Source organism: Schistocerca piceifrons, chromosome 1 (genome assembly GCF_021461385.2).
Source record: "Schistocerca piceifrons isolate TAMUIC-IGC-003096 chromosome 1, iqSchPice1.1, whole genome shotgun sequence".
Lineage (NCBI taxonomy): Eukaryota > Metazoa > Arthropoda > Insecta > Orthoptera > Acrididae > Schistocerca > Schistocerca piceifrons.
Genome location: NC_060138.1, coordinates 252,115,022 through 252,142,240, shown reverse-complemented (window position 1 = coordinate 252,142,240; position 27,219 = coordinate 252,115,022). Strand labels below are relative to the sequence as shown.

The following is a 27,219-nucleotide window of genomic DNA, read 5'->3' as shown; positions in this document are numbered from 1 at the left end:
TAATTTAGTACCTTGTGGCTGAAACATTGAAAGAAATAGTTGCTGCTGTACAAACGAAATTCACACTTTTTCCTTTCAAGTATCAAAAACCTGGCAGTTTCTGTCTCTTCAATCTTATGCCTATAGCCTAGCTGAACATTCAGTAGAAATGTCTACAGTTGAAAACTTGATTTCCTCCCTCAAGCTGTTTGATATGACAGTCTGCTATAACTTCAGCAGTTATTGAGCAAACACCAGTAGTCACAGTGAACTGTGTCGCTAAAATGTTAGTAAAGCCCCATCTACATACATAAGGTGATGGGGATTAGTCAGAGAGGCTCGGCTGGCTCATGGGCCAGGAGATGAAGGAGGCTGACAGCTATCTGACTGGATTGTACCAGAAGGCCGGGTAGTTTATTCAAGGATGTGTAATACTAAAACTGGAGAAAAGAGTGGTTTTCCTCGAAACAGTTAAATTTTCTATGATGTTACATGTGTCACACACCGGTCAACTACAGTAGTGGTTGCCGATTTTCATTTTTGTTTATTGTGTCTTGATAATTTTAGGCATCAACTCATACATTTAAAATCTCAGAAATTATAATTAATATAGAGGTTACTGACAATCATTCTTCCCAAGCGCCATTCACGAGTGGAACAGAATAGTGGGGGGGATTAATTAGTGGTGCTCTCCACCACACACTGTCAGAGCAAATATGATTATAGTTCTTGTTGAAAGATGGTGTTGGAAGTAAAAGGATATCATAAATTATTTCACCACTTCATAACATGTATTTTATGGATACAATTTCAAGCACCTCATTGAGCACCTCATCCAGACAGCAGAGTATAGTCTGATTCTTTAGTTAAATGTCAATCATGCTATGGACACATACCTTTGACCGAGTTTTGTATCAATAGTCATTATCTTTAAATTGGTTACATTTACATAAATAATGCTAAAGAAATTAACTGAACAGCTTCAATAGATAAATTAAATTGTCCTGATAATAATTTACTCCTTGACTGGTTTTAATGGCTTTACAACATTAGCCCAGTTTTTATTTTTATCAAGGAAAATGTGGATTGATACACAATTCTGAATTACAGAATACAAACAACAGGTTGAACTCTTGCATCAAAGAACAAATTTTCATTAGAAACAAAACAGAAAGTTGCAAATGTGAAGACCATGCATAGATGCTGCTGATTTTTTAAAGAAAACAAAATTTCTTCTTCGGGCTGATAATTTTGTTGTCTCCTAGCCACTTCCAATGTGTGTTGTTAATGAATACATACTGTCACATAAAAAAATAAAAAAAAAAAAAATAAAAAAATAAAAAATAAAAAAAAAAGCGTTGTTGGAAAAAGTGTAATCTGAGATCATTTGAGATAACATATTACAACTGCCACGAACATTTTAGGGAGAGTAATTTAATTAAAAACAGAGTGAAGAGACTGCGTTAATGTTCTGCAATATATGCCAGATAATGATACTGAGAGTAGCAGAAGTTCTGCAAACTGTTGAGATACTTTGAACAGCAAAGAAAAATGGTCTTACATATTTCTCACATAATGTTCTGCTTATGATATGTTATATTTAACATATTCTACACATCTTCATCAATCTGCATACATAAGTGCAGCAATGAAATGATTCTCAGTTGGTAATTCAATTAGAAACAATATGCACAGATATTTGCTTGATTCCCACATTAGAAGTAATTTTAAGAAAACTAAGAATTATTTGATAAAACAGTTGCTCTTTCTCTAAATAATATGCTATTTGAGAGTATATTTCATTATAAATTTATATTTTTAATAGTTACAACTTCAGTCTTAAGCTTCAGAATTATTTCTGCTACAGAGTAAACAAAATATACAAACTTCTTATATATTTCATTTAAATGCACACTCTTATTTATATCACTGTACACTATACATATGGTATGTAATAGATGATATTTACAAGGCAATGATGTTGCTATGCAGCACACCAAATAGTTTTCAGTTTCTAAAAAGTCTTCAAGATAACTTACAGCTACACACTATTTGTTCCCATTTCCAACTCATTCGGTGCCACACCGGAGAATATATCAGCCAAGAGAATGATAATCGAGAAAAATAGAAATGATGGGCTGGTGAAGAATCATTCCTTTTCTACTTAGCCCATCTGATATTTTTCTTAGCTTATATCAACAGTCTCTGTCTGTTGAAGAGGCAATATGTGCAACAAGAGTAAGTAGACAGATATCGAGGAAGCAAAACATGCCCTAATTTCTGTAGTTATCTGTAAACAACATATGTTGTTTTAAAATGACTCATTTCTTCTTCACTTATCAGTAAATTAAAAATATCTCAAAGTAGCACCTATTTAATTTTATGTACTAAGTTGTACTAGAAAGTTGTTATTTGTCAACAGCTAAGTACTAACAGTACCATTTCACTCATTTTGCACATAGACTCTTACAGTTCAATATAGTTTTCAAGGTACTGAAGTAGATTCAGCTGTTATACTTTTCTTATTCAGAATTTATCACTGTGGGGCTGAGGAGCAATCAGTTTACAGCCACTTGTTCCGGACTACACTGCTTAGTCTCCTCCCCCACATAAGGTGATATCATACAAGTGTACCTTGTAGGTGTTGGGGATCAGCCAGAGGGGTTGGGCTGGCACATGGGCCGGGAGACGGAGGAGGCTGACAGCTGTCTACACTGCAGCTGACAAGGCTTGACACATCAAGTGAACTTGGAGTCTGTGCACAAATACCCAGTCCTTGACTATTTACAGTTCCTGAACATCCTCCACTACTTCTCGCACCTGTATTGGTACATATGCCACTGTTACAACTGACACTGATGCCAACACTCCCACTGCCACCTGCAGGGCTACCACCAACAGAAAGACCAGTTGCTACAGTACTGAGAAGGTTACTACAGCTGTTTTCACTCTGTGAGCTTCCTTCTTCTGGTGGTGTCACCTCTAGACCAATGCTTCCATTCAATGCTATCTTAATGGGGTTGCTATGGTTGGAAGCATAGGAGAAACCTAGGTCTTCTAGGCTGCTTTTTCGTCTTGTGGGACCAGAGGGTGCCAATCCCTGACGCAGGGAGTTTGAACGACGCAAGAGTATATCGTCAGCAACACGTAAGGAGTTGGATCGTGCTCTGTAGCATCCTGCAGGACTGGGACTTGCGGCACATCCAGCAACTGTAGGACTATCTGGAAGGGAAAGGGAGTTTGCTTTTGTTGTTACAAGTGGAGGGGGTCTTGGAGTTGGTGTATAGCCAGACAATCCAATAGTGGAGCCGCGCCGACTACCAGCTGCAGAATTTGCCATCTGTTGTACCAGTTGTTGAGAGCAGAAACTAATATTTGACTTCCGGCGGCTGTTGTGACGTTCAAATGTCTTCTGTGCTGAGAAAGGGCTGGGTCGTACTATGTATCTAGAACAAAAATTAGCTATGTTAAAATAGATTTAATAAAGGCAATGCATTCTACAAAAAACAGAAAATAAGATGACTCTGAAATTTATTATTTTGGTCTCAAAAAATTATAGAATTGTAAGATAGAACAATGGTACTACAATGTCTCACATATTATGACCACTATTGTATTGGAACATGAAAAACTAGTAAAGCACATTTTGCAACAACTATTGACTCATATCAGTGAGCGCTGGAGAAAAGAATACAAACAATATCTGAATGCTGCACAGTACCATAGCCTATATTGCTAACAGTAAACTATAAAGTCCTAAGGGCATGAGAGTGAACAAAGATAGCTTTCTTTAAGCAAAAGCTCCCTGAGGAAATAAAAAAAAAATTACTTCCAAATCATAGTAAACAGAAACCTAAGAGATACATTTCACCAATAGCAAAGCCTGTAAATGGTTTAGCTGATCACAATTAAGTTTTAAATATAGTAAGGAAAATTCTGGTACACTACTAGCCATTAAAATTGCTACACAAAGAAGAAATGCAGATGATAAACGGGTATTCATTGGACAAATATATTATACTAGAACTGACATGTGATCACATTTTCACACAATTTGGGTGCAAAAATCCTGAGAAATCAGTACCCAGAACAACCACCTCTGGCTGTAATAAATGTAGGGTTTCACAGGGATCGAATGATGGATAGAGCCTCGGGTCGTAACACATCTGAAATGTAACGTCCACTGTTCAAAGTGCCGTCAACGCGAACAAGAGGTGACCGAGACGTGTAACCAATGGCACCCCATCCCATCACGCTGGGTGATACGCCAGTATGGCGATGATGAATACACGCTTCCAATGTGCGATCACCGCGATGTCGCCAAACACAGATGCGACCATCATGATGCTGTACACAGAACGTGGATTCATCTGAAAAAATGACGTTTTGCCATTGGTGCACCCAGGTTTGTCGTTGAGTACACCATCGCAGGCACTCCTGTCAGTGATGCAGCTTCAAGGGTAACCACAGCCATGGTCTATGAGCTGATAGTCCATGCTGCTGCAAACATCGTCGAACTGTTCGTGCAGATGGTTGTTGTCTTGCAAACGTCCCCATCTGTTGACTCAGGGATCGAGACATGGCTGCACGATCCATTACAGCCATGCGGATAAGATGCCTGTCATCTCGACTGCTAGTGATACGAGGCCGTTGGGATCCAGCACAGCATTCCATATTACCCTCCTGCACCCACCGATTCCATATTCCACTAACAGTCATTGGATCTCGACCAACGTGAGCAGCAATGTTGCGATACGATAAGCCACAATCATGATAGGCTACAATCCAACCTTTATCAAAGTCAGAAACGTGATGGTACGCATTTCTCCTCCTTACATGAGGCATCACAACAACATTTCACCAGGCAATGCTGGTCAACTGCCTGTTTGTGTATGAGAAATCGGTTGGAAACTTTCCTCATGTCAGCGCAATGTAGGTGTCGCCACCAGCGCCAACCTTGTGTGAATGCTCTGAACAGCATTTGCATATCACAGCATCTTCTTCCTGAGGGTTAAATTTTGTGTCTGTAGCATGTCATCTTCATGGTGTAGCAATTTTAATGGCCAGTAGTGTAGAATGTAGTAAATATTTAAGAGTGAAGAACCACTCAGGGACAAATATGTATGTGTATGTGTGTTTTCCAGCTCAACAAAATATTTATTTCAAAACCTAGCAAGTTTTCTTTTGTGTGCACCTGTCAATGACTCACCACTTCTGCTATTCAGTAAGTGATCTTCTTTGCTCCTACGTTTAACATTAAGTTTTGTAACACATATTTATGTTTTCAATTTTCAGGCTTGAACTACTAATATCGTTGCTACCAAAGTGTTCATCATTTGCAGATGACATTGTGGCTCCAAAGGTCGTAAAGCAGCTGGCAATAATCACATGTAATCAGAAAGACAAGTAATGAAGATTAATTCTGCTACCATTACTTGAGTACAATGCTATGCATTTATAACAGCACACCATGTGCTTTTGCAAGAAGCCAGTTCCACCTACCTCTCTAGTTGTACAAAACACTTATCCCAGAACCTTATTAACTTTCTTTTCATAGGCTGTAAAGGTGCCATCAATGCGTCTGAACCATATAAGGAACTTCAGATTTTAGGTAGTTATGAAGAATTCCTCTGGGGGAGACATGAGGACTTACATCGCACCCTCACACGCTACCTGTTCATGCTCCACTTAGAAATATCCTTCCTAGTATTCTCAAGTCTTAAATCCCTTGCATAGTTCAAATTCACTGATGGTATCTTAATGATCTAGAACAAGTGCCTCATACTTCTAAAAGGCAGTCTCCTAGATGTTGCTCTCCATGTGTATGACAATTCCATAAAAGTCCAACACTTTCCATATCTCCAATTCTTTCCGCATTACATACTTGCTTCACCAGCATTGCTAACGGTGGACAATACCTCTGCTGTGATGAACAACCCCTCTTTCAATATCATTATCAAAACTTTCATAGAAATGGATTACCTTGTCCATGAGCATATCTACTGTGCCACGCTTTCTCTAGATTGTACTTCTCCAATTACACTCACTCACTGCCACAGAGAACAACTCTGACTCTCTTTGATCATTAAACATTGGCAAGAGCAGGTAGGTACATCAACATTATTATGGTTTAGGACAGACTATTTTTCACCATTATCGTGAATAGCAATCTATCCTTTTCATAATATTGTATCTTTCATCATGGAGTGAAATTAGGAATATCTTCCCCAAAATCTGTTCCATCTGGCGTTTCACCATCTGTCCCAGTACAGTGATGTAGTACTGCTCTTCCCAGTGCCTCAAATCATCCACACAGAAGATTTTCTTGTGAAAGCAACTATGTTATATATGAACTTTTCTTTGTGGCATTTTTGGGAAATAGTTGTAGTCGTATACAGTGAGCGTGCATAATTAAACAGTATTTGTCTCTATGGTTGGTCTAAAGAGCCCATCACATATCAAAACAGATGCTGCAGCAAGTGCTGTGCCATGTGCAAACTGCTGTACACAAGTCAGAGTGAAAGGCCCTCAGCCACTCTTAATGTTTTTGTGACTATGGAACACTTCACTATTAGACTGTACCTTAATGATTTCATGCTTTTGTACTTTTTACTACATCATACAGTGCGTCTGTATTTTCCTTTACGTAGAAGTCAATTAAAATTTGGTTGGTGGGAATTTTAATATTGTGTTTGTGCAACATTACAATATTTTTGGTGGTGAGTGCAGTATTCTACGCAGCACGATTTGTTTCGTAGTTCACTATGGCCAATATGGCAGTGGAAGGAATTCTTCAATCTCTTGTTGAACAGCAGTGAGCTCTCATCAGCCAGCACCAGCCCTTCTCCATGGCACTAAACAATTTGGCAGCTTTGTCAGCACACCAAGGTTCACTGCCATTGACAGACCCCCTCCCCCTTCCATTTCCTCCATATGAAGATACTGTGGGAGAATGGGACGCATAGTGACAACACCTTCAGCAACACTTCCAAGCTTTTGTTGTTGCCAACCCCAATGTGTGCAAGGTTTTCTTTCCCCTCGTGTTTATCATCTTTCGTGTAAGCTAGCTTCTCTGCAGGAACCTGCCAGTCTTTCTTTTGAAGTAATGTATCAGTTGCTCTCTAATTATCATTGCAAACATATTCATGTTATTGTTGCTCATGGTGAATCCTACTATTGTCCAAAGTGGCCACAACAGTTATACAGAGCTTGGGCAGTAGAACTTCATGGACTTTGCCATCACTGTGTATTGTTGCTGAAGCTCATCAGGACTGTTATGCTATTCGATGGTTTGTGATGCTATAATATGCTTGGCCCTTGATAGAGAAGTCTGTAAACACACTTTACAATTTGAAAATCCCTCTCTCTTTGCCCAGTCTTTTGAAGTATCTAGGGAAGGAGGAAATCAAATAGAAGCCTGGTGTGAAGTAATTGCCATTGCTTCTCCTCCTCAGCCACCATCGGTTAGTTCTTGGGAGAGTGGGGTGGGAAGTGGGAATGCCATTATGTGACCATGCAGTCCTGGTCTCCATGTCATGTAACGCAGTGCTGTGGTAAACAGCAGTCAGCATTACAATGGCTGCATGCCCCTCTCCCATCATGCTCTTAGTGCTTTGTTCAGCATGAGCATGCCAAAAGCATTGGACGACATGCCACCATCATAAAAAAGGGACATATTGTGTCTGTGTGAAATTCTAAGTCATATTAATCATACATAAATATGGGTGTGAACAGTTTCCTAAGTGATGCTAGTCTAAGACAAACTTTATATTGAAGTACACATTATGGACAAGATGTTAAAAATGCAAGGACACATGGATGCAGTAGTGACTTTGTTAAATTCTCAAACCTACATGGATCTTGGATCACCAGTGTTGTCCCCTGTCCCTTGTTGGTTGGTGAGTCACAACAAACAAAAGATACCCTTATTAGGACACATTTCTACTTCTGTAGTGTATAAATCAGTTGTTTGGCCTTTGGGCTTTCTAACATTGAAAACTTATTCGAGTTAGACATCTTAAAAATTTTTGGCTTCTTTATTTCTGACAAAGTGCATCTAGTTTCCTATCAAGTTCCCTACCAATAATTGGATGCTCTCTGCTCAGAATTTTCTGCACTGTTTTTGAACAGTTTATGGTGTGCTATCAATTTCAAGGCTCACATCACATTGAAACTAACAGCGTGCCCCTGTTTTTTTCATGCCTGCTCAACCCCAGCTGTTTTAGGAAGCAAGTCAAAGTAGAACTTGATCAACTTACATCCTTGGGTGCTGTCGCACCTGTCTCCCCTAGTGAATGGTCTACTACATTGGTAGTTGTCACAAAAACAACAGCAAACCTCTGTCTCAATGGGGATTTCAAAAAGTCTCAAATTTCACAATCTATTATTGATACATATCCCTTACTCCATAATGATGAAATCTTTGCTCAGATTTCTGAGGACCAACATTTTTCTGAAATAGACTTGTCTGAAGATTGCCTGCAGCTGCTTCTGGATGATGATTCCAAACATATCCTCAAAGTGAATACCCCCCTCAGGTTATACCAATACCAGTGCCTGCCATTCAGCACAGCTAGTGCCCTTGCTATTTTCCAATGACTTTTGAAGTAACTCACAGTCTCTATGCCAGGATGCATTAACTACCTGGATGATACTGTGGTCTACATTTCCTCAACAGGTGAACACTTGCAGAAACTTTGGGCCTTGTCCATGGTGCTGCAGGCAGCCGCTTGAAATTAACTTCGATAAATTGCAATTGTTTCAGCTATTTATTGTCTATCTATTTGAAGTCCCCTCAAGCTGTAATGACAGTATTTCAATACCATTACAGCTTTGCCGTGTCCTAGCAACATCAGAAAGATTGTCTACTACCATAAATATCTTCCTGATGCAGCTGTGATGGCTTAGCACCTTCATGCTCTATTACATAACGGAGCTTCTTTTCACTAATTGACTGCCTGCAAGTGTGTTTTTACCCTACTGAAGCCAAAATAACACTCAACTCCTTGCTTGTTTACCTTCCAAGCAGACCAGCATCTTGTTTTGCCCACAGACGCCTCCCAGTATGTCCTAGGGGCCCTTGTCTCACACAAATATGCAGACGGTTCTGAACACTTGATTGCATACACTTCAAAAGCCTTGAATCGGTGCAACAGCGCTACTCCCAAATAGAAAAAGATCTTGCTATTGCAGACGCACTCAAAAAATTTCATGTTTTCCTCTTCATCTCTAAATTTCATTTGATTACTGATCATAAACTGCTGGTTTCTCTTTCCCAGCCTTTAGAATCTCTTCCAGATAAAGTGGCCTGTCACATACAGTGTGTCTGTTTTGTCACACTATACTACGAGATTCACCACAGTGCTAGTTGGTAATGCAGACGCTCTTTCTTCGTCGCTGACTGACCCAATCCAGCATTTCATACAGATGAACTGTTGTGTTTCCATTCAGATGCTGACGCCCAAAACACAGTGGGTGGTTTTCCCATTATCAGTTCTTGGATTTTGGCTGCTGTCACAGCCAATCCTATCTTACATGAGATCCTCCATGGCTGACCAGATGAACCACTAGACCAAGTGTCAGATGCTTTGCCTAATTATTATGCTCTCTGCCGCTGCCTCTCAGTTCTTGATGATGTATTACTTTTGGCTATTGAAGAGTCAGTGCCTTGGGTTGTGATCATGTCTGCGCTGCTGTGAGATGTCATGCACCTTCTCCAGTTGGACCATTGGGGTGTTTCTGTACAAAACTGCTGACCTGTCGCCATGTGTTTTGGCTGGAAATTGACACTGACATCACGCACGTTGTGTCAGCCAGCCCACAGTGCACCAACCATCAAGTGGCAGCACAGGCCCTCTTACCCCAGGGCCCACCCCACAGTGCCCCTGTGAGCATATTCTTGCTGATTTTGTGGTCCCTTCCTTGTGAGCATATTCTTGCTGATTTTGCGGGTCCCTTCCTTAAGTCCTATTGCCTTGTTGTAGTTGATGGTTTCTCAAAATTTCCTTATGCGGTTTGTTACCTGCCCACATCCATGGCAGCAATAACCATGGCTCCCACAAAGAACTTTTTTTCCTTTAGAACGATTATCGTATATGCTTGCAACAGACAATGGCCCGCAATTTGTTTCTCAGGATTTTGAAGATTTTTGTACAAAGAGTGGCATTCGGCATGTTATGGCCCCACCATTTCATCCTGAGTCAAATGGGGAGGCAAAGTGGCTGGTCCATACGTCCAAATTCAGTTGAAAAAATACAATTTGTAGTCTTCTCCCAAGGAAACCCTTGATAGATTTTTGATCTCCGATAGTTTCCCTCCAGCTGGCGACCATAGCCTGGTGGAGCTGCTTCATGGCCACCAGCCCCTTATGCTGCTTCATCTGCTCTGGCTGCAGCCCGGCGACTCACTGACACCTAACTCACAGCAGTTCTGGCTGAGCTCTAGACCTGTGGGTTTGGCTGGCACCTTAAGTAGATACCAGTAGTTGTCCATCATTGACAAGGCCGTGGTCCATGCCTCCTATGAATCCTGTGCCATATTCATTCTGGGTTCCACCACTGCCAGCAGGTGCCTGCCCAGAGGTGGACATGGATATGGCACCTCCATCACCGGTCCTTTCTCATGGTCTCTCGCGGGGGGAATGGTGCTGCACCTGTCCATGCCCCATGCCATTCCAGACCATATTCTCCTGTGATATCATGACACCTGTTCCAGCAGCTATCCTCTTCCAATGAAGACTAAACCTATACTGTAAGCACACACAATTAAACAGCAAGCACCTCCACAGCCAGCCTAAAGAGGCTGCCTGACTTTGGCATAGATGGCGCAGCAAATGCTGCGCTGTATGCAGACAGCCATATATAAGCCAGAACACCAAGCCCTCAGCCAGACTAGTGTTTTCATGACTATGGAACACTTTACTGTTAGACTGTGCCTTAGTGATTTCGTTTGTGTGAACTTATAATTATGTCATTCAGTGTGTCTGTATTTTCCTTTATATGAAAACAAATTAAATGTTTGTTGGTGGGAATTTTAATACTGTGTTTTTGCAACGTTATAATAGGTATAGCCCCAGCCAGTTGTTCACTTGTATATATGGCCACCATCAAGCTACTACCAAATAAATGCATGATCTTCCAGTTTCAGAGTATGTTGCTCAGCACGGTTTGGTTATCTTCAATTAAGTCTATGCCACTTCATTTCCTACCCTGAACCCCACCCTACCTATTTCATTCCCCATCATTTTATCTACATTATATGCCAGTGTTCCTTTTTCTACACTGTTTTCTTAAAGATCTGAATACTCTTTCTTCATTTTTCTTTCATTCCCAATGAAAACTCTGAACTCGGAACTGACATTTATACCTGAGTTATTTTACAATGGATGTGTGAACTGGGCACACTACAATATTTTCTACACAGTTCATGGCAGTTTTCAAATTAATTTCTGTCCTTGTAATATTGCAATAATGGAATTTACAGGACTGAAATAACAAACAAAAACAAGAAAAGGCAACTACTGACTTGCATCTTGTAGATGGGCGCACACAATCATGCAATTTTTCAAGCTGTAACATATGTGCATACACAGCCTATCTATTGGCTGCAAGTTATGTCTACCAGCAATCATGTAGGGAACTTATATTTAACTTCTGCTTCTTCCTTGTTATATATGTTTCAATAAATACACTTACATAATATCTCCTTCTTCAAGTTTGAGATCACAGCTTGGGTTGATAATTACATAAGACAAGTTACTCCTTTTCTCACTGACATCATCATAATCTATACTGGGCAGATTTAGGCTTTCCATTCTGGAGCGAACCAAATTTGCAATTTCAGCACGTTCAATCATTTGTGTGTGGTTATCTCGAGCTTCATCCACTAAATTTATGGAACACTGTTGATAGAAACAAGTAAATCATTAAAATAACTGAATGTGATGATGAGTATTGAAGTTCATAGTAAAGACTAATAATATGTTATATATTTGTATCAAACAATTTACATTCGTAGAATAGTTTTAGTAGTGAAAGGAATGCTTATCACTGCAGGATTACCATAAAATAGTTAAGAAGCAGAAATGTGTTATGATGATTCTACAATTACAAAATTTTGTTTATTTTCATGCTAATCATAACAGTTAATAAACTGTTATTGGGCTACATACGGTGAATATCTGCTACTAATATCAGTATCATTCAGCATACAGCATTCTATTGTTCAAGCAATGCTACCAAACAAGAAACATACAAATATATTATCCATTACCATGCTCTACACCACAAAAGATCAAGTACACATCTAGGAGAATATAAAAACTTTCAGTACACTGTATGGAACCAAAATAACACAGTGGCTATTTCTTGCTCAAGAATATTTTGCTTTTTTACCACTAGTTTATATGAAAATTTCATTCTTAAAATACTTTCCTGAACAATTCTTGGCGTCAGATATAAATGGAAGAGTTTGCCTTTCCTGAGCTCATTTTTAGAACTACAAATTTTATGTTGATGCAAATACACAGTATTGTGAACCAAGTCCTCCAACTGAAGAACGTTTCAAATTTGGCTCTAGGAAAATTCAGGTATCATTTGATGGACTTCTGGCATCATTGTGTGACAATACGTGCAACATGAATCCAGTATAATAACCAAAAAACAAACAGTAGTCAAAACAGCAAATTTCTCAAATGTGAAAGTGCACAGTGTTGTCTGAAAAAAAAAAAGGGTTGTTATCTGTTGTTGTTGTGGTCTTCAGTCCTGAGACTGGTTTCATGCAGCTCTCCATGCTACTCTATCCTGTGCAAGCTTCTTCATCTCCCAGTACCTACGGCGGCATACATCCTTCTGAATCTGCTTAGTGTATTGATGTCTTGGTCTCCCTCTACGATTTTTACCCTCCACGCTACCCTCCAATGCTAAATTTGTGATCCCTTGATGCCTCAAAACATGTCCTACCAACCGATCCCTTCTTCTAGTCAAGTTGTGCCACAAACTTCTCTTCTCCCCAATCCTATTCAATACCTTCTCATTAGTTACGTGATCTACCCACCTTATCTTCAGCATTCTTCTGTAGCACCACATTTCGAAAGCTTCTATTTTCTTCTTGTCCAAACTGGTTATCGTCCATGTTTCACTTCCATACATGGCTACACTCCATACAAATACTTTCAGAAACGACTTCCTGACACTTAAATCTATACTCGATGTTAACAAATTTCTCTTCTTCAGAAACGCTTTCCTTGCCATTGCCAGCCTACATTTTATATCCTCTCTACTTCGACCATCATCAGTTATTTTGCTCCCCAAATAGCAAAACTCCTTTACTACTTTAAGTGCCTCATTTCCTAATCTAATTCCCTCAGCATCACCCGACTTAATTAGACTACATTCCATTATCCTTGTTTTGCTTTTGTTGATGTTCATCTTATATCCTCCTTTCAAGACACTGTCCATTCCATTCAACTGCTCTTGCAAGTCCTTTGCTGTCTCTGACAGAATTACAATGTCATCGGCGAACCTCAAAGTTTTTATTTCTTCTCCATGAATTTTAATACCTACTCCGAATTTTTCTTTTGTTTCCTTTACTGCTTGCTCAATATACAGATTGAACAACATCGGGGAGAGGCTACAACCCTGTCTTACTCCCTTCCCAACCACTGCTTCCCTTTCATGTCCCTCGACTCTTATAACTGCCATCTGGTTTCTGTACAAATTGTAAGTAGCCTTTCGCTCCCTGTATTTTACCCCTGCCACCTTTAGAATTTGAAAGAGAGTATTCCAGTCAACATTGTCAAAAGCTTTCTCTAAGTCTACAAATGCTAGAAACATAGGTTTGCCTTTCCTTAATCTTTCTTCTAAGATAAGTCGTAAGGTCAGGATTGCCTCACGTGTTCCAGTGTTTCTACGGAATCCAAACTGAACTTCCCCGAGGTTGGCTTCTACTAGTTTTTCCATTCGTCTGTAAAGAATTCATGTTAGTATTTTGCAGCTGTGACTTATTAAGCTGATAGTTCGGTAATTTTCACATCTGTTAACACCTGCTTTCTTTGGGATTGGAATTATTATATTCTTCTTGAAGTCTGAGGGTATTTCGCCTGTTTCGTACATTTTGCTCACCAGATGGTAGAGTTTTGTCAGGACTGGCTCTCCCACGGCCGTCAGTAGTTCCAATGGAATATTGTCTACTCTGGGGGCCTTGTTTCGACTCAGGTCTTTCAGTGCTCTGTCAAACTCTTCATGCAGTATCATATCTCCCATTTCATCTTCATCTACATCCTCTTCCATTTCCATAATATTGTCCTCAAGTACATCGCCCTTGTATAGACCCTCTATATACTCCTTCCACCTTTCTGCTTTCCCTTCTTTGCTTAGAACTGGGTTTCCATCTGAGCTCTTGATATTCATACAAGTCGTTCTCTTATCTCCAAAGGTCTCTTTAATTTTCCTGTAGGCGGTATCTATCTTACCCCTAGTGAGATAGGCCGCTACATCCTTACATTTGTCCTCTAGCCATCCCTGCTTAGCCATTTTGCTCTTCCTGTCGATCTCATTTTTGAGACGTTTGTATTCCTTTTTGCCTGTTTCACTTACTGCATTTTTATATTTTCTCCTTTCATCAATTAAATTCAATATTTCTTCTGTTACCCAAGGATTTCTACTAGGCCTCATCTTTTTACCTACTTGATCCTCTGCTGCCTTCACTACTTCATCCCTCAAAGCTACCCATTCATCTTCTACTGTATTTATTTCCCCCATTCCTGTCAATTGCTCCCTTATGCTCTCCCTGAATCTCTGTACAACCTCTGGTTCTTTTAGTTTATCCAGGTCCCATCTCCTTAAATTCCCACCTTTTTGCAGTTTCTTCAGTTTTAATTGTGGTCAGAGTCCACATCTGCCCCTGGAAATGTCTTACAATTTAAAACCTGGTTCCTAAATCTCTGTCTTACCATTATATAATCTATTTGATACCTTTTAGTATCTCCAGGGTTCTTCCATGTATACAACCTTCTTTCATGATTCTTAAACCAAGTGTTAGTTATGATTATGTTGTGCTCTGTGCAAAATTCGACCAGGCGGCTTCCTCTTTCATTTCTGTCCCCCAATCCATATTCACCTACTATGTTTCCTTCTCTCCCTTTTCCTACACTCGAATTCCAGTCACCCATGACTATTAAATTTTCGTCTCCCTTCACAATCTGAATAATTTCTTTTATTTCATCATACATTTCTTCAATTTCTTCGTCATCTGCAGACCTAGTTGGCATATCTATGCTGTTTGTAGTAGCTTACCCGCATTCCTATTTTCCTATTCATTATTAAACCTACTCCTGCATTACCCCTATTTGATTTTGTGTTTATAATCCTGTAGTCACCTGACCAGAAGTCTTGTTCCTCCTGCCACCGAACTTCACTAATTCCCACTATATCTAACTTCAACCTATCCATTTCCCTTTTTAAATTTTCTAGCCTACCTGCCCGATTAAGGGATCTGACATTCCACGCTCCGATCCGTAGAACGCCAGTTTTCTTTCTCCTGATAACGACATCCTCTTGAGTAGTCCCCGCCCGGAGATCCGAATGGGGGACTATTTTACCTCTGGAATATTTTACCCAAGAGGACGCCATCATCATGTAATCATACAGTAAAGCTGCATGCCCTCGGGAAAAATTACGGCTGTAGTTTCCCCTTGCTTTCAGCCGTTCGCAGTACCAGCACAGCAAGGCCGTTTTGGTTATTGTTACAAGGCCAGATCAGTCAATCATCCAGACTTTTGCCTTGCAACCACTGAAAAGGCTGCTGCCCCTCTTCAGGAACCACACGTTTGTCTGGCCTCTCAACAGATACCCCTCCGTTGTGGCTGCACCTACGGTACGGCTATCTGTATCGCTGAGGCACGCAAGCCTCCCCACCAACGGCAAGGTCCATGGTTCAATATACAGATTGAATAACATCGGGGAGAGGCTACAACCCTGTCTCACTCCTTTCCCAACCACTGCTTCCCTTTCATGCCCCTCGACTCTTATAACTGCCATCTGGTTTCTGTACAAATTGTAAATAGCCTTTCGCTCCCTGTATTTTACCCCTGCCACCTTCAGAATTTGAAAGAGAGTATTCCAGTTAACGTTGTCAAAAGCTTTCTCTAAGTCTACAAATGCTAGAAACGTAGGTTTGCCTTTTCTTAATCTTTCTTCTAAGATAAGTCGTAAGGTTAGTATTGCCTCACGTGTTCCAACATTTCTACGGAATCCAAACTGATCTTCCCCGAGGTCCGCTTCTACCAGTTTTTCCATTCTTCTGTAAAGAATTCACATTAGTATTTTGCAGCTGTGACTTATTAAACTGATACTTCGGTAATTTTCACATCTGTCAACACCTGCTTTCTTTGGGATTGGAATTATTATATTCTTCTTGAAGTCTGTGGGTATTTCGCCTGTCTCATACATCTTGCTCACCAGATGGTAGAGTTTTGTCATGACTGGCTCTCCCAAGGCCATCAGTAGTTCTAATGGAATGTTGTCTACTCCCGGGGCCTTGTTTCGACTCAGGTCTTTCAGTGCTCTGTCAAACTCTTCACGCAGTATCTTATCTCCCATTTCATCTTCATCTACATCCTCTTCCATTTCCATAATATTGTCCTCAAGTACATCACCCTTGTATAAACCCTCTATATACTCCTTCCACCTTTCTGCCTTCCCTTCTTTGCTTAGAACTGGGTTGCCATCTGAGCTCTTGATATTCATACAAGTGGTTCTCTTCTCTCCAAAGGTCTCTCTCATTTTCCTGTAGGCAGTCGCTATCTTACCTCTAGTGACACAAGCCTCTACCGCCTTACATTTGTCCTCTAGCCATCCCTGCTTAGCCATTTTGCACTTCCTGTCGATCTCATTTTTGAGACGTTTGTATTCCTTTTTGCCTGCTTCATTTACTGCATTTTTATACTTTTTCCTTTCATCAATTAAATTCAATATTTCTTCTGTTACCCAAGGATTTCTATTAGCCCTCGTCTTTTTACCTACTTGATCCTCTGCTGCCTTCACTACTTCATCCCTCAGAGCTACCCATTCTTCTTCTACTGTATTTCTTTCCCCCATTCCTGTCAATTGTTCCCTTATGCTCTCCCTGAAACTCTGTACAACCTCTGATTCTTTCAGTTTATCTAGGTCCCATCTCTTTAAATTCCCGCCTTTTTGCAGTTTCTTCAGTTTCAATCTGCAGTTCATAACCAATAGATTGTGGTCAGAATCCACATCTGCCCCTGGAAATGTCTTACAATTTAAAACCTGGTTCCTAAATCTCTGTCTTACCATTATGTAATCTATCTGATACCTTTTAGTATCTCCAGGATTCTTCCCGGTATACAACCTTCTTTCATGATTCTTGAACCAAGTGTTGGCTATGATTAAGTTATGCTCTGTGCAAAATTCTACATGGCGGCTTCCTCTTTCATTTCTTCCCCCCAATCCATATTCACCTACTATGTTTCCTTCTCTCCCTTTTCCTACTGACGAATTCCAGTCACCCATGACTACTAAATTTTCATCTCCCTTCACTACCTGAATAATTTCTTTTATCTTGTCATACAGTTCATCAATTTCTTCATCATCTGCAGAGCTAGTTGGCATATAAACTTGTACTACTGTAGTAGGCATGGACTTTGTGTCTATCTTGGCCACAATAATGCGTTCACTATGCTGTTTGTAGTAGCTTACCTGCATTCCTATTTTCCTATTCATTATTAAACCTACTCCTGCATTACCCCTATTTGATTTTGTATTTATAACCCTGTAATCACCTGACCAGAAGTCTTGTTCCTCCTGCCACCAAACTTCACTAATTCCCACTATATCTAACTTTAACCTATCCATTTCCCTTTTTAAATTTTCTAACCTACCTGCCCGATTAAGGGATCTGACATTCCACGCTCCGATCCGTAGAATGCCAGTTTTCTTTCTCCTGATAACGACGTCCTCTTGAGTAGTCCCCGCCCGGAGATCCGAATGGGGGACTATTTTACCTCCGGAATATTTTACCCAAGAGGACGCCATCATCATTTAATCATACAGTAAAGCTGCATGTCCTCGGGAAAAAGTATGGCTGTAGTGTCCCCTTGCTTTCAGCCGTTCGCAGTACCAGCACAGCAAGGCCGTTTTGGTTAATGTTACAAGGCCGGATCAGTCAATCATCCAGACTGTTGCCCCTGCAACTACTGAAAAGGCTGCTGCCCCTCTTCAGGAACCACATGTTTGTCTGGCCTCTCAACAGATACCCCTCCGTTGTGGTTGCACCTACGGTACGGCCATCTGTATCGCTGAGGCACGCAAGCCTCCCCACCAACGGCAAGGTCCATGGTTCATGGGGGTTGTCATCTAAGGACACAGCCATTGTGAAACTGGAAGTGCATGAGTTGAGGCTTCAAACCAGTTACCATCTAAATATTCCCATAATTTGACACACAGTAACTTTTTTTTTGTGACTCTTCAAGCTTTCCCAGCGGATGTGTTGTAAATAGTCTTCATGGGTTTGCCACCGGATCATGTTGTGCAAATTCCACAATATTTCGTCGGAGCAACTGTCCGACATCTTCAGGTGGTTCAATCTTGCTCATGGCTAGGTACGACTGACGGTATCTGTATACCGATGCCCTGATGCGTTTGACAAACACAGCATACAGCACACATGTGGATGAGCCGCTCTGTGATTTTCGGCAGAGGGAGTTTGAATAGGGTAAATCACTGTGCATGCGCGATTTCTGTGGCTGGGCATTCTTCACGCGCGTGTTCTAAAAACAGGGCATTGGTGTGCAGATACCATCAGTTGTACCCAGCCGTGAGCAAGGTCGAACCACCTGAAGATGTCGGACAGTTGCTCCGATGAAATATTGTGGAATTTGCACAACGTGATCCGGTGGCAAACCTGTGAAGACTATTTACAACTTTTTTCTGTTTCTTAGCTCCAAAAATGGTTGGAGGCAAGAAGTTTTTGTTGAATAAAAAGATTATCTATGATGCAAATGAATATTTATGCTGGTGTGAGAATAAACTTCTTGAACAAAAACAACATTGAATAGTGCTGGAACAAAAATGCTGAGCTCAACAGAAATTATGTTGAGAAATAAATTTCTCTTTTTAATTGTGTTTTCACAAAACCCTTAAACCATTTGTTTTGTACCAACTAGTGGTGTAACTAATTTTATAAAATTAAATAATTTATCTTGTTTTTCTCTAGGTCATTTGCTCTCAACTTGCCCTCTCTATTTAATAGTCTATAGCTGCTTTGATTTGGGAATTTAAGAAACTAGAGAACAATGATTAGTTGCTCAGAGTATCAACCTAAATTGAAAAATAACTTTATTAATGCCCAGAAATTAAAATAAAGAGACAGAAGAGAAAAGAGGTTGCAAGAACATGAAATAATTAAACCAAGAGGCACAAAAATGGGAAAGATTAAAAAGGAAATGAGAAAAAGAACAGGGAGCCAGAAAAATCACTATGAAAAATGTCTAGATTGTTCAGCAGAAAATAAAAGTTTCATTGAATAACTACCTATATTTGGGAAAGTTGTCTATAAGGACCCAGCAACAGTGTGCACCACTGAACAACAACTTTCATGAAGAATTAGTTTGAGAAAAATAAAGTCAGGATTAAGATGATACTAATTATGAATTCATACCAATATCTGTTTTCCAGTGTGGAAGATGGCACTGTCCTGTCAATCTATGCTTCGGGAGGATTATAAAAGACTGCTTTCAAATAATGGAGCAATGGAATGTCATTTAAAAACCACAGTGTTATTGGGAAAAATTGTTTGTGTATTTTTTATCAGTTCAAAACTGAATATCGGGAAATATAACTACGAACAATTTTATTTGCTGCCCATGGAATCAAACTCCAATGGAATAAAATGATGGTTAGTTGGCAACAAACTCAGTTTAAAAAGTGAATGCATTTTAATATAGAAAAGCTGATGCTGAAACATATTTAAATCCAGGAACTGTTATTTCATGGTAAGCTAACTGCACTAAACTGCATTAACAAATGAAAGTGCATGTACTGAAATGAAGATCAGTGCAACAAACTAGACTAAATGTTTATCACTATTGACTCTATCCACACTTGAGTGTCGTATACTAAAAACAGATTTTTGTATGCAAAAAGTATGGACGAATGTTACATCCACTAACATATCTAGTAACAACTTTGACAAGAAACGTAACGTCAATATTTGATCTTATCCAGTTATGAGTTAAGTGGCCAAGTCTAAGAGCTTAATGTGGAAGTTATGACACCCCCTTATTTTAAAAACTTTAAATAAATTGTGTAAACATTAAGCTTTTTTGTAAGTGAAATAAAATGCTAAACTTTTATTTCCTACTACAGAATAATACAGCAAGTGGCAAGATAAAATGAAGCAAAATTTTCAAATACGAGATGATGATTATCATTGACTAGTTCTTTACACAATTTACAGTCTCAAAGCTCCACACAATTCACAATCTGAAAAAAAAGTTTCTCATTTCTTAATCTTCTTTTACCCTTCTCCCATTGCTCTATAACCTTAGGAAAATTGTTAAGTATGAACGTCTTGTGTAATACGAGTCTTGATACCTTGCAGTTTTATGAACTTATGAAATAATACCATCTCCAGCAAATTCTTTGTATGCGATTCACCCAACTCAAAAGTTAATTTTATTAAAACATATAAAATATTTGTGATTAAATGTCAAGAAACAGACAACAAAGAAGCTGTAAATGAGTTTTTAATGTAACTCAACAATTTCAACCTAAGTACACTTATACTAAAGTACCTAAACTGATCTTTTATTTCAGATTTTGTTTCTGGAATAGTGATTCAGTTTACAATTCAATGAAAAATTCGTATGGAAATCAAGCTGAAGTACTAATTCAGAATTCAAACAGTCATCCGCATTTGTAGAGGAAAACCAATAGCTCATCTAGCTGCATTAATACAAAGTCTTCAAGCTCCGAATGTGGGCACAACAAAGGAGTTATAGGGCATGCAAAGAATATAATGTACAAACTATGTATAAATACAATGTATTCAGCAAACTCATGTTAAACAGGGGTAGAAAACTAATGACGGTAACAAATATTTAACAGGGGTAGCAAACTACTGATACTAGCATCCTTTTCAACTGTCAAGACATTTCTAGAATAATCAGTATTTATTTCTATTGCAACTAGTGTAATAAGTTGGTTTGGTAGCAAAAGTCACTCACATTGTGAATCTGAACAAAGTATATCTTTGTCATTTTCGATTTCTTGCTTTGAAAAGATTTAATATTCAAAGTTCTTTGTTGTAAAAGGATCTGACACCTAAATAAATTATAATATTATTTGAAATTCAAAACATCCATAAGTAGTTGAATTGGCATCCTTTAATTTTTGTTGATTCCAGTTTATTTATCCTTTTATTGGTGACATTGGTAAATACAAGCAGAGTTTTTATGCAGTTAAACAGATGTGAAACACAGAGTGCATGTGTAGATTCTTAATCAAGACTCACTTAACAACAACAGCACATTTCCTTGTGTATTACAGTCACAGTATAATACCTTTAAATTAGAAACAGATCTTGGATCAGCTTCTGGTCCCAGCTGTTAGTTTCTCTGAGTGATGAAACATATAAAAATGCAATGTGAAATTTTCTTCAGGGGTTAGTTACTTGAGGCCAAACTTATTGAGAATGAAAAACAGTGTAACTGATCTTTCAGACAATTCATATGTCTCATGTTGCACCTAAACAGTTTTATTTGAATGAGGTAGCAGATAAATTAATTACAAATAGTGTAAAATCAAAAAGCAACAATATGAATGAAAGCTGAAAATTTATTCTTAACATACAAATTTAATGAAATTCTATGTAAGACTAAAGCAGTAAACAAGACACATAAATCTCAAGTTTGAAGAAAATAAGGTTATCTCTTCATGATATATGATAAAAAATGAGGAGAGGAGAGAAAAATTTATAGAGATTTGGAAAAGTTGATACTGAAAGTCAGGAGAGACACAAAATAGTGGGCAAGAATGGAAGCCAAACAAAGATCTGTATCAAAAGACAGAAAAATTTGTGAACAGTTAGTAAAATGGTGTAAAAGGGAAGGTCATAATTAAGTCAGAGAATAGTTGCCAAGATTGAAGAAAGATGAAGATAAATTGCCTTTCTTCTCTGAGCATTCACCTATACCCTGCTCGTACTTTTAATAACTATTTTATGGATTGTCAACTCCCACACTCTCTGCTTACTCAGCTAGTAGTACAGTAACATATTGGTTTCATACTATGTTTTTCTTGTTAACTCCATATGAGTTTTGCAGACAGTTATGTCTGTGATGTCTTATCAAGAATGAGCTTGGATAGACAATATTCAATGAATTACTAAATTTTTGTACTAATTTTTCACTATCAATATCTAACTTGTAAATCAAATTCTGACAAAGATCGTCGAAAAAGTTCGAGGCCATTTAGCAGAAATTCCATGACAGAAATAGCAGCTACCAGTGCTCTGAGATTGTATTTGATATTCAATGTTCTAGTGAAGTTAAACACTATTTTTCTTACTTATACTGTTAATCAAAAATTCATTTATCAACAGTGTTAACACACTGGGCTATTGTGGTATGGAAACCACTTGAAAAGAACTGTAATAATGATTTTAAATCCTGCCTCCATATTCCTTGAATATGAGAAGCTTCACTTTTTTAGAGATCCAAGTATGTGTGAGGATGAAAAAGAAAACAAGCCAAATGTAACAGTACACATGCCAAATGAGATATACAAAACTAATGTAAAAATGGGAAATAGGCAACAATATTGAAGTTATTCTTTTCAGTCTATATTTCTTTTTTATTTTCCCTTGATCTGTTGTGTTAGGGAATGGGTAACTTTCCTTCCATATACTACATCCACACTGGTAGGAATATAAGCATGATCATTTCTTCTGGGTGTGGTTTTCAGTGCAAGTATAAATTTGAAGAGACAGTAGTACACACGGGAAAATTTATTCAGAAATGAAGCCATTAAAGACAGGTACAGTTGATACTGTTGTTGTGGTCCTTAATCTGACCCTTGTTTGAAGCTGCTCTCCTTGCTAGTTCATCCTGTTCAAACACCTTCATCTCTGCATAAGTGCTGCACCCTACATCCTTTTGAACTTGCTTATTGTAGTCAAGCTTTGTTCTTCCTCTGTAATTTTGATGCCCCTACACTTGCTCCCATTAACCAACTGACTTCAGATTGATGCATCAGGACATGTCTTATGAGCTGATACCTTCTTTCAGTTCAGTTGTACCATAAATTTCTTTCCTTCCCAGTTTGATTCAGTAAATCTACATCAATTGTACTACCTGGTGCCTAGTACCTAGCTTGCACTTGTTTGTGATGGAGACACTTAACATTTATAATGTCATCTCTCTTGGACACCTATGTGCTAGTTACAACAATTTTGTAAGGCCTGCGTGTTATAGGCAACTATTAATATCATCATTGTATGCCTTGATGTTGTAACCTGAATGTGTCCTAAGATCCGATGATGGCGGCTTTAGTTTCGCTGAATCCGGTAATCATGGAATAAAAAGAATTCCTGTTATCTTGGCTACCAGTTTATTGTTTTACAAGTATTACTGAGCTGCACAAGTGGGCGGTTCTGTGGTGTGCGAAGGGCGGGCTCTTACGCTGAGACTGTAATGGGGACAGGGAGGCATAAGATCTTAAGATGGTCATTACTGACTCAAACCAGTCATTGTCGAAGGACTGTATATTGTGATCAAAGACTGGAATAATAAAAAACCTTTTACTGAGTGTCTTCTCTGGAAACTACCAATAACAGACAATTCTGAAGCTTACTTATGACAGAAATTTATTGGATTTAATGGATTTAATGGAAACAAGCAGACACACTGAAACTGGAATCAGTAGATACGAGGCAGCAGTCGCAGTGATGTTTACCAGAGTACAAAGTACAGCTAAAATAAGCAGAAAGATTTATATGTTCAGCAATCTAGATAAAGGGACAGAGTGTCATTTCTCAATGAGGAAGTTCGAACTTTTAGGTCATGGCAGAAGCATATAGAGGAACTATGGCTCACGCTAAAAAGAATAGCTGATGATACACAACATACGGTTCATGATGGGAGGGATCCTCCATGATATGCAGTCACTGTAAAGAAACTTCTAGAGAGACACAGACTGCAGTAGGTATAAAACAAACAACAGGGCTATAGAGTGGTGCTGAATGAAACTTATTTGGTTGTCAGGAGAGCAAAATGTGAAGTCTTCAATACCTATATTAGCAGAATATAATTGGAAGATCTTTCACATAAAGTATGTTAGCATCACCAAAGTTAGAGACCAGAAACTCCTGGATGATACAGGAACTAAAACAAAGAATTCTTGTACCACTGCAAAAATGACTGGAAAGCATATTGGTGTCAGTGGCTTTGACAAACAGGTGATGTCACCCCAGTGACTGATGGAATACCTATCAGATTCTCCACTCAATTTGTGGTTGAGTTAGCTTGTCTTTTAACCATAACACACCATAAATCTCTCAAACTAGAAACATGCCCAGAATGTACAGGTCACACCCATCTACAGTACAATATGGGTGGCAGAAGTGACACACAAAACTACTGTCCAATACTCTAGGACATCTATTTGTTATAGAGTCTTAGAATGTATTACCAGCTCATAAATTATGAGGTATACTGAACAGCATGACATCTGCCATGCCATCTATCATGAATTCTGAAAACATTGATCATGTGGAATGTAACTTGTACTATAGTATTAAACAATATAATTGTTGCATATACAATACAATCATCTTGAAGTAATTTTCAGTATTTTTCAGTAGTGTACCCTTTGAAAGTATATTTTTCAGTAGACTGTACTGCTGAGAGAACATCTCATTTATTATCGTGAAGAATATAGCTATAAAATTCTGCACAGGGCATATCCATGGAACTAAACTTGACCAGTAAAATTAATTTCAATGAATCTGTCAACAAACAGAAAAAAAATTATTAAGTAGATACATTGCTACCAAGAACAACAAAGAAAAATAGGCAAATTTTCAAAATTTCAGAAAATGGTTTGACATTTTGGCACTTTTTAAACAAAGGACACCACTGTTGGCCTAGCTTAGAGTTTTTTTTCTAGGACCATAGATTTGGCACAATTCTTGATGTTGCAGAATTGGTCAAACCATTTCAAATAATCTATTTTCACACTTCTGGTTTGTAAGACCTGAAGACATGGAAGAATATTATCAAAGAACAGATTCTTTACGTCTTCTTGTTTAAGTAATTTGAAGGACTTGAATTCTTCCATTGGCTGCACCCAGTTTTCTAGGTATTTTGTGCAAAGATGTCTTTCCAAGTTCATAGCCCTTATTCCCCAAATTAATGTAGCAATCAGACACTGCACATTTAGCTTCACTTTTGTTTTGCCCAAATACAAAGCATTTGTGGTTTGCTTTTATTTTGTCTGAGAACTTGCACTGCCTTTTTCTGCTGCCACTATTATTTAACTTAGAAGACAACATACTTCAAATCAGATAATAACTAACAAGCTTTTGTTTCACAGCATGGAAATATCACAGCAAGGCTATATGAACTACAATATCTTGACTCGAGGTATCACCTATGTTGACTGTGAAAATATTGAGACAATGCCAGAGAAAATACAATACCACGAATCGAATTATTGTATACATCAACTATGAATGCAACATCTCTCTGACAATTATGTCATTTGTAGCAGAGCTTGTGAAAAAATATACAGCCAAATGTTTGTACCTTATAATTCAGTCCAGTTACACTACAGTGAATTTCATCAGATGATAATATGCACCTCCAATAACAAAAAGCCGGACATTTTCTAAAAAACAAAAATTCCAGACAGGCATTAAAAAACGCACTGAAAAACTGGACATGTCCCTAAAAAGCCAGAAGATTGGTAGCCCTCTTTGGAGGGTATGGATGTAAACTGAAGTGTAGCCTTTTATTGTGGTGAAATGTGGTAGAGAATTAACAGTTCAGGCAGAACAAGAACAGAGCTTTCAAAGTTTGGTGTTCCTGTAGAGTGTTGAAAATTATGTGGGTTGATAGAATAACTGATGAAGAGATACTGAAATGAATTAGGAAGAAAATAAATTTATGGCAGGACTTGGCCAGATAAAGAAATTGGTAATAGGACATATCCTGACACATCAAAGAATAGCAAATTTGCTAATGAAAAGAAGGGTAGAGATAAAAACTGTAGGGGTAGATGAAGGAATTACTACAATAAGCAAGTTCAGATTGATGTAGGATGCAGTAGTTGAGCAGAGATTAAATAGTCTGAACAGGACAGACTAGCACAGAGAGCTGCATCAAACTTGTCTTAAAATTGAAGACCACAACAACAATGACAATTTCTTCAAGACAATTTTATGTTACATCTGGTTATGGAAATAACTATTTGGGCAGCCAGAAAACTGTTACCAGTGTGGAAAGTTAGTTTCTCCTGAAGTTCAGCTCAAGCTGAAGGAGGGATCATATTTACATTTGCTCTATTAAATGAGTCAGTTGGCATCTTCCACTGAATGAACATCCAATTGATTTTGTGCTTTTATTAGATATCACTAGCTACAAGAAAGTAGTGTTAGTATTTATGTAATAAGAACCCAGAGACCAGTAAATTCACTTGTGTATTTGAGGAGGAAACATTAAATACACATACATATACCAAATAGTAATAATAATAATATAAAAAAAATCACACCACGTGCTAATGGTACTGCAAAATATTATGAAACAAAAAGCTAATGACGCATCACATTCCTTTTGCCCAAACTCTTTCAATAAGCATGTGATATTTCCCAGTTTCTAAGCCAGTCTCTACAGAATGAATTAAATTAAGAAAGTATTTTTGGTACGACTCCATAGCCAACTGCAACAGCCAGCTTTTTGGTTTATTCTCAGTATAATTGCACAGTTTCATACCCAACCCATTTTCAAGTACACTAAATGTAAATTATGATGCAAAATCATCAAACTTGAGAGCATAAATATTTCCATGGTGGCTTTTGCACTGTCTTGTATGCAAATACATGTCCTGAGATCAATATAGTTAATATAACTAAAACTGTAATGTAGTATCAGTGAAATTGCACCACAAAAATGAGGCAGTACTAGCTTCGATATGAGAAACTGTACACAGATGGATGACTTTTGTC

General features: G+C 38.5%; 1 protein-coding gene across 1 annotated transcript in view; it reads right to left on the bottom strand.

The window, feature by feature from the left end:
- Nucleotides 1-1,694: 1,694 nt before the first annotated feature.
- The window catches only part of LOC124792676 (potassium channel subfamily T member 2), a 691,963-nt gene continuing 666,438 nt past the window's right edge, over nucleotides 1,695-27,219 (bottom strand). The window contains exons 22-23 of the mRNA XM_047257958.1: nucleotides 11,673-11,878; nucleotides 1,695-3,425 (exon numbers count right to left, since the gene is read on the bottom strand). Coding sequence (XP_047113914.1) covers nucleotides 2,600-3,425; nucleotides 11,673-11,878 — 1,032 coding nt within the window. The 3' untranslated portion in view covers nucleotides 1,695-2,599. The remainder of the gene's footprint in view (nucleotides 3,426-11,672; nucleotides 11,879-27,219) is intronic.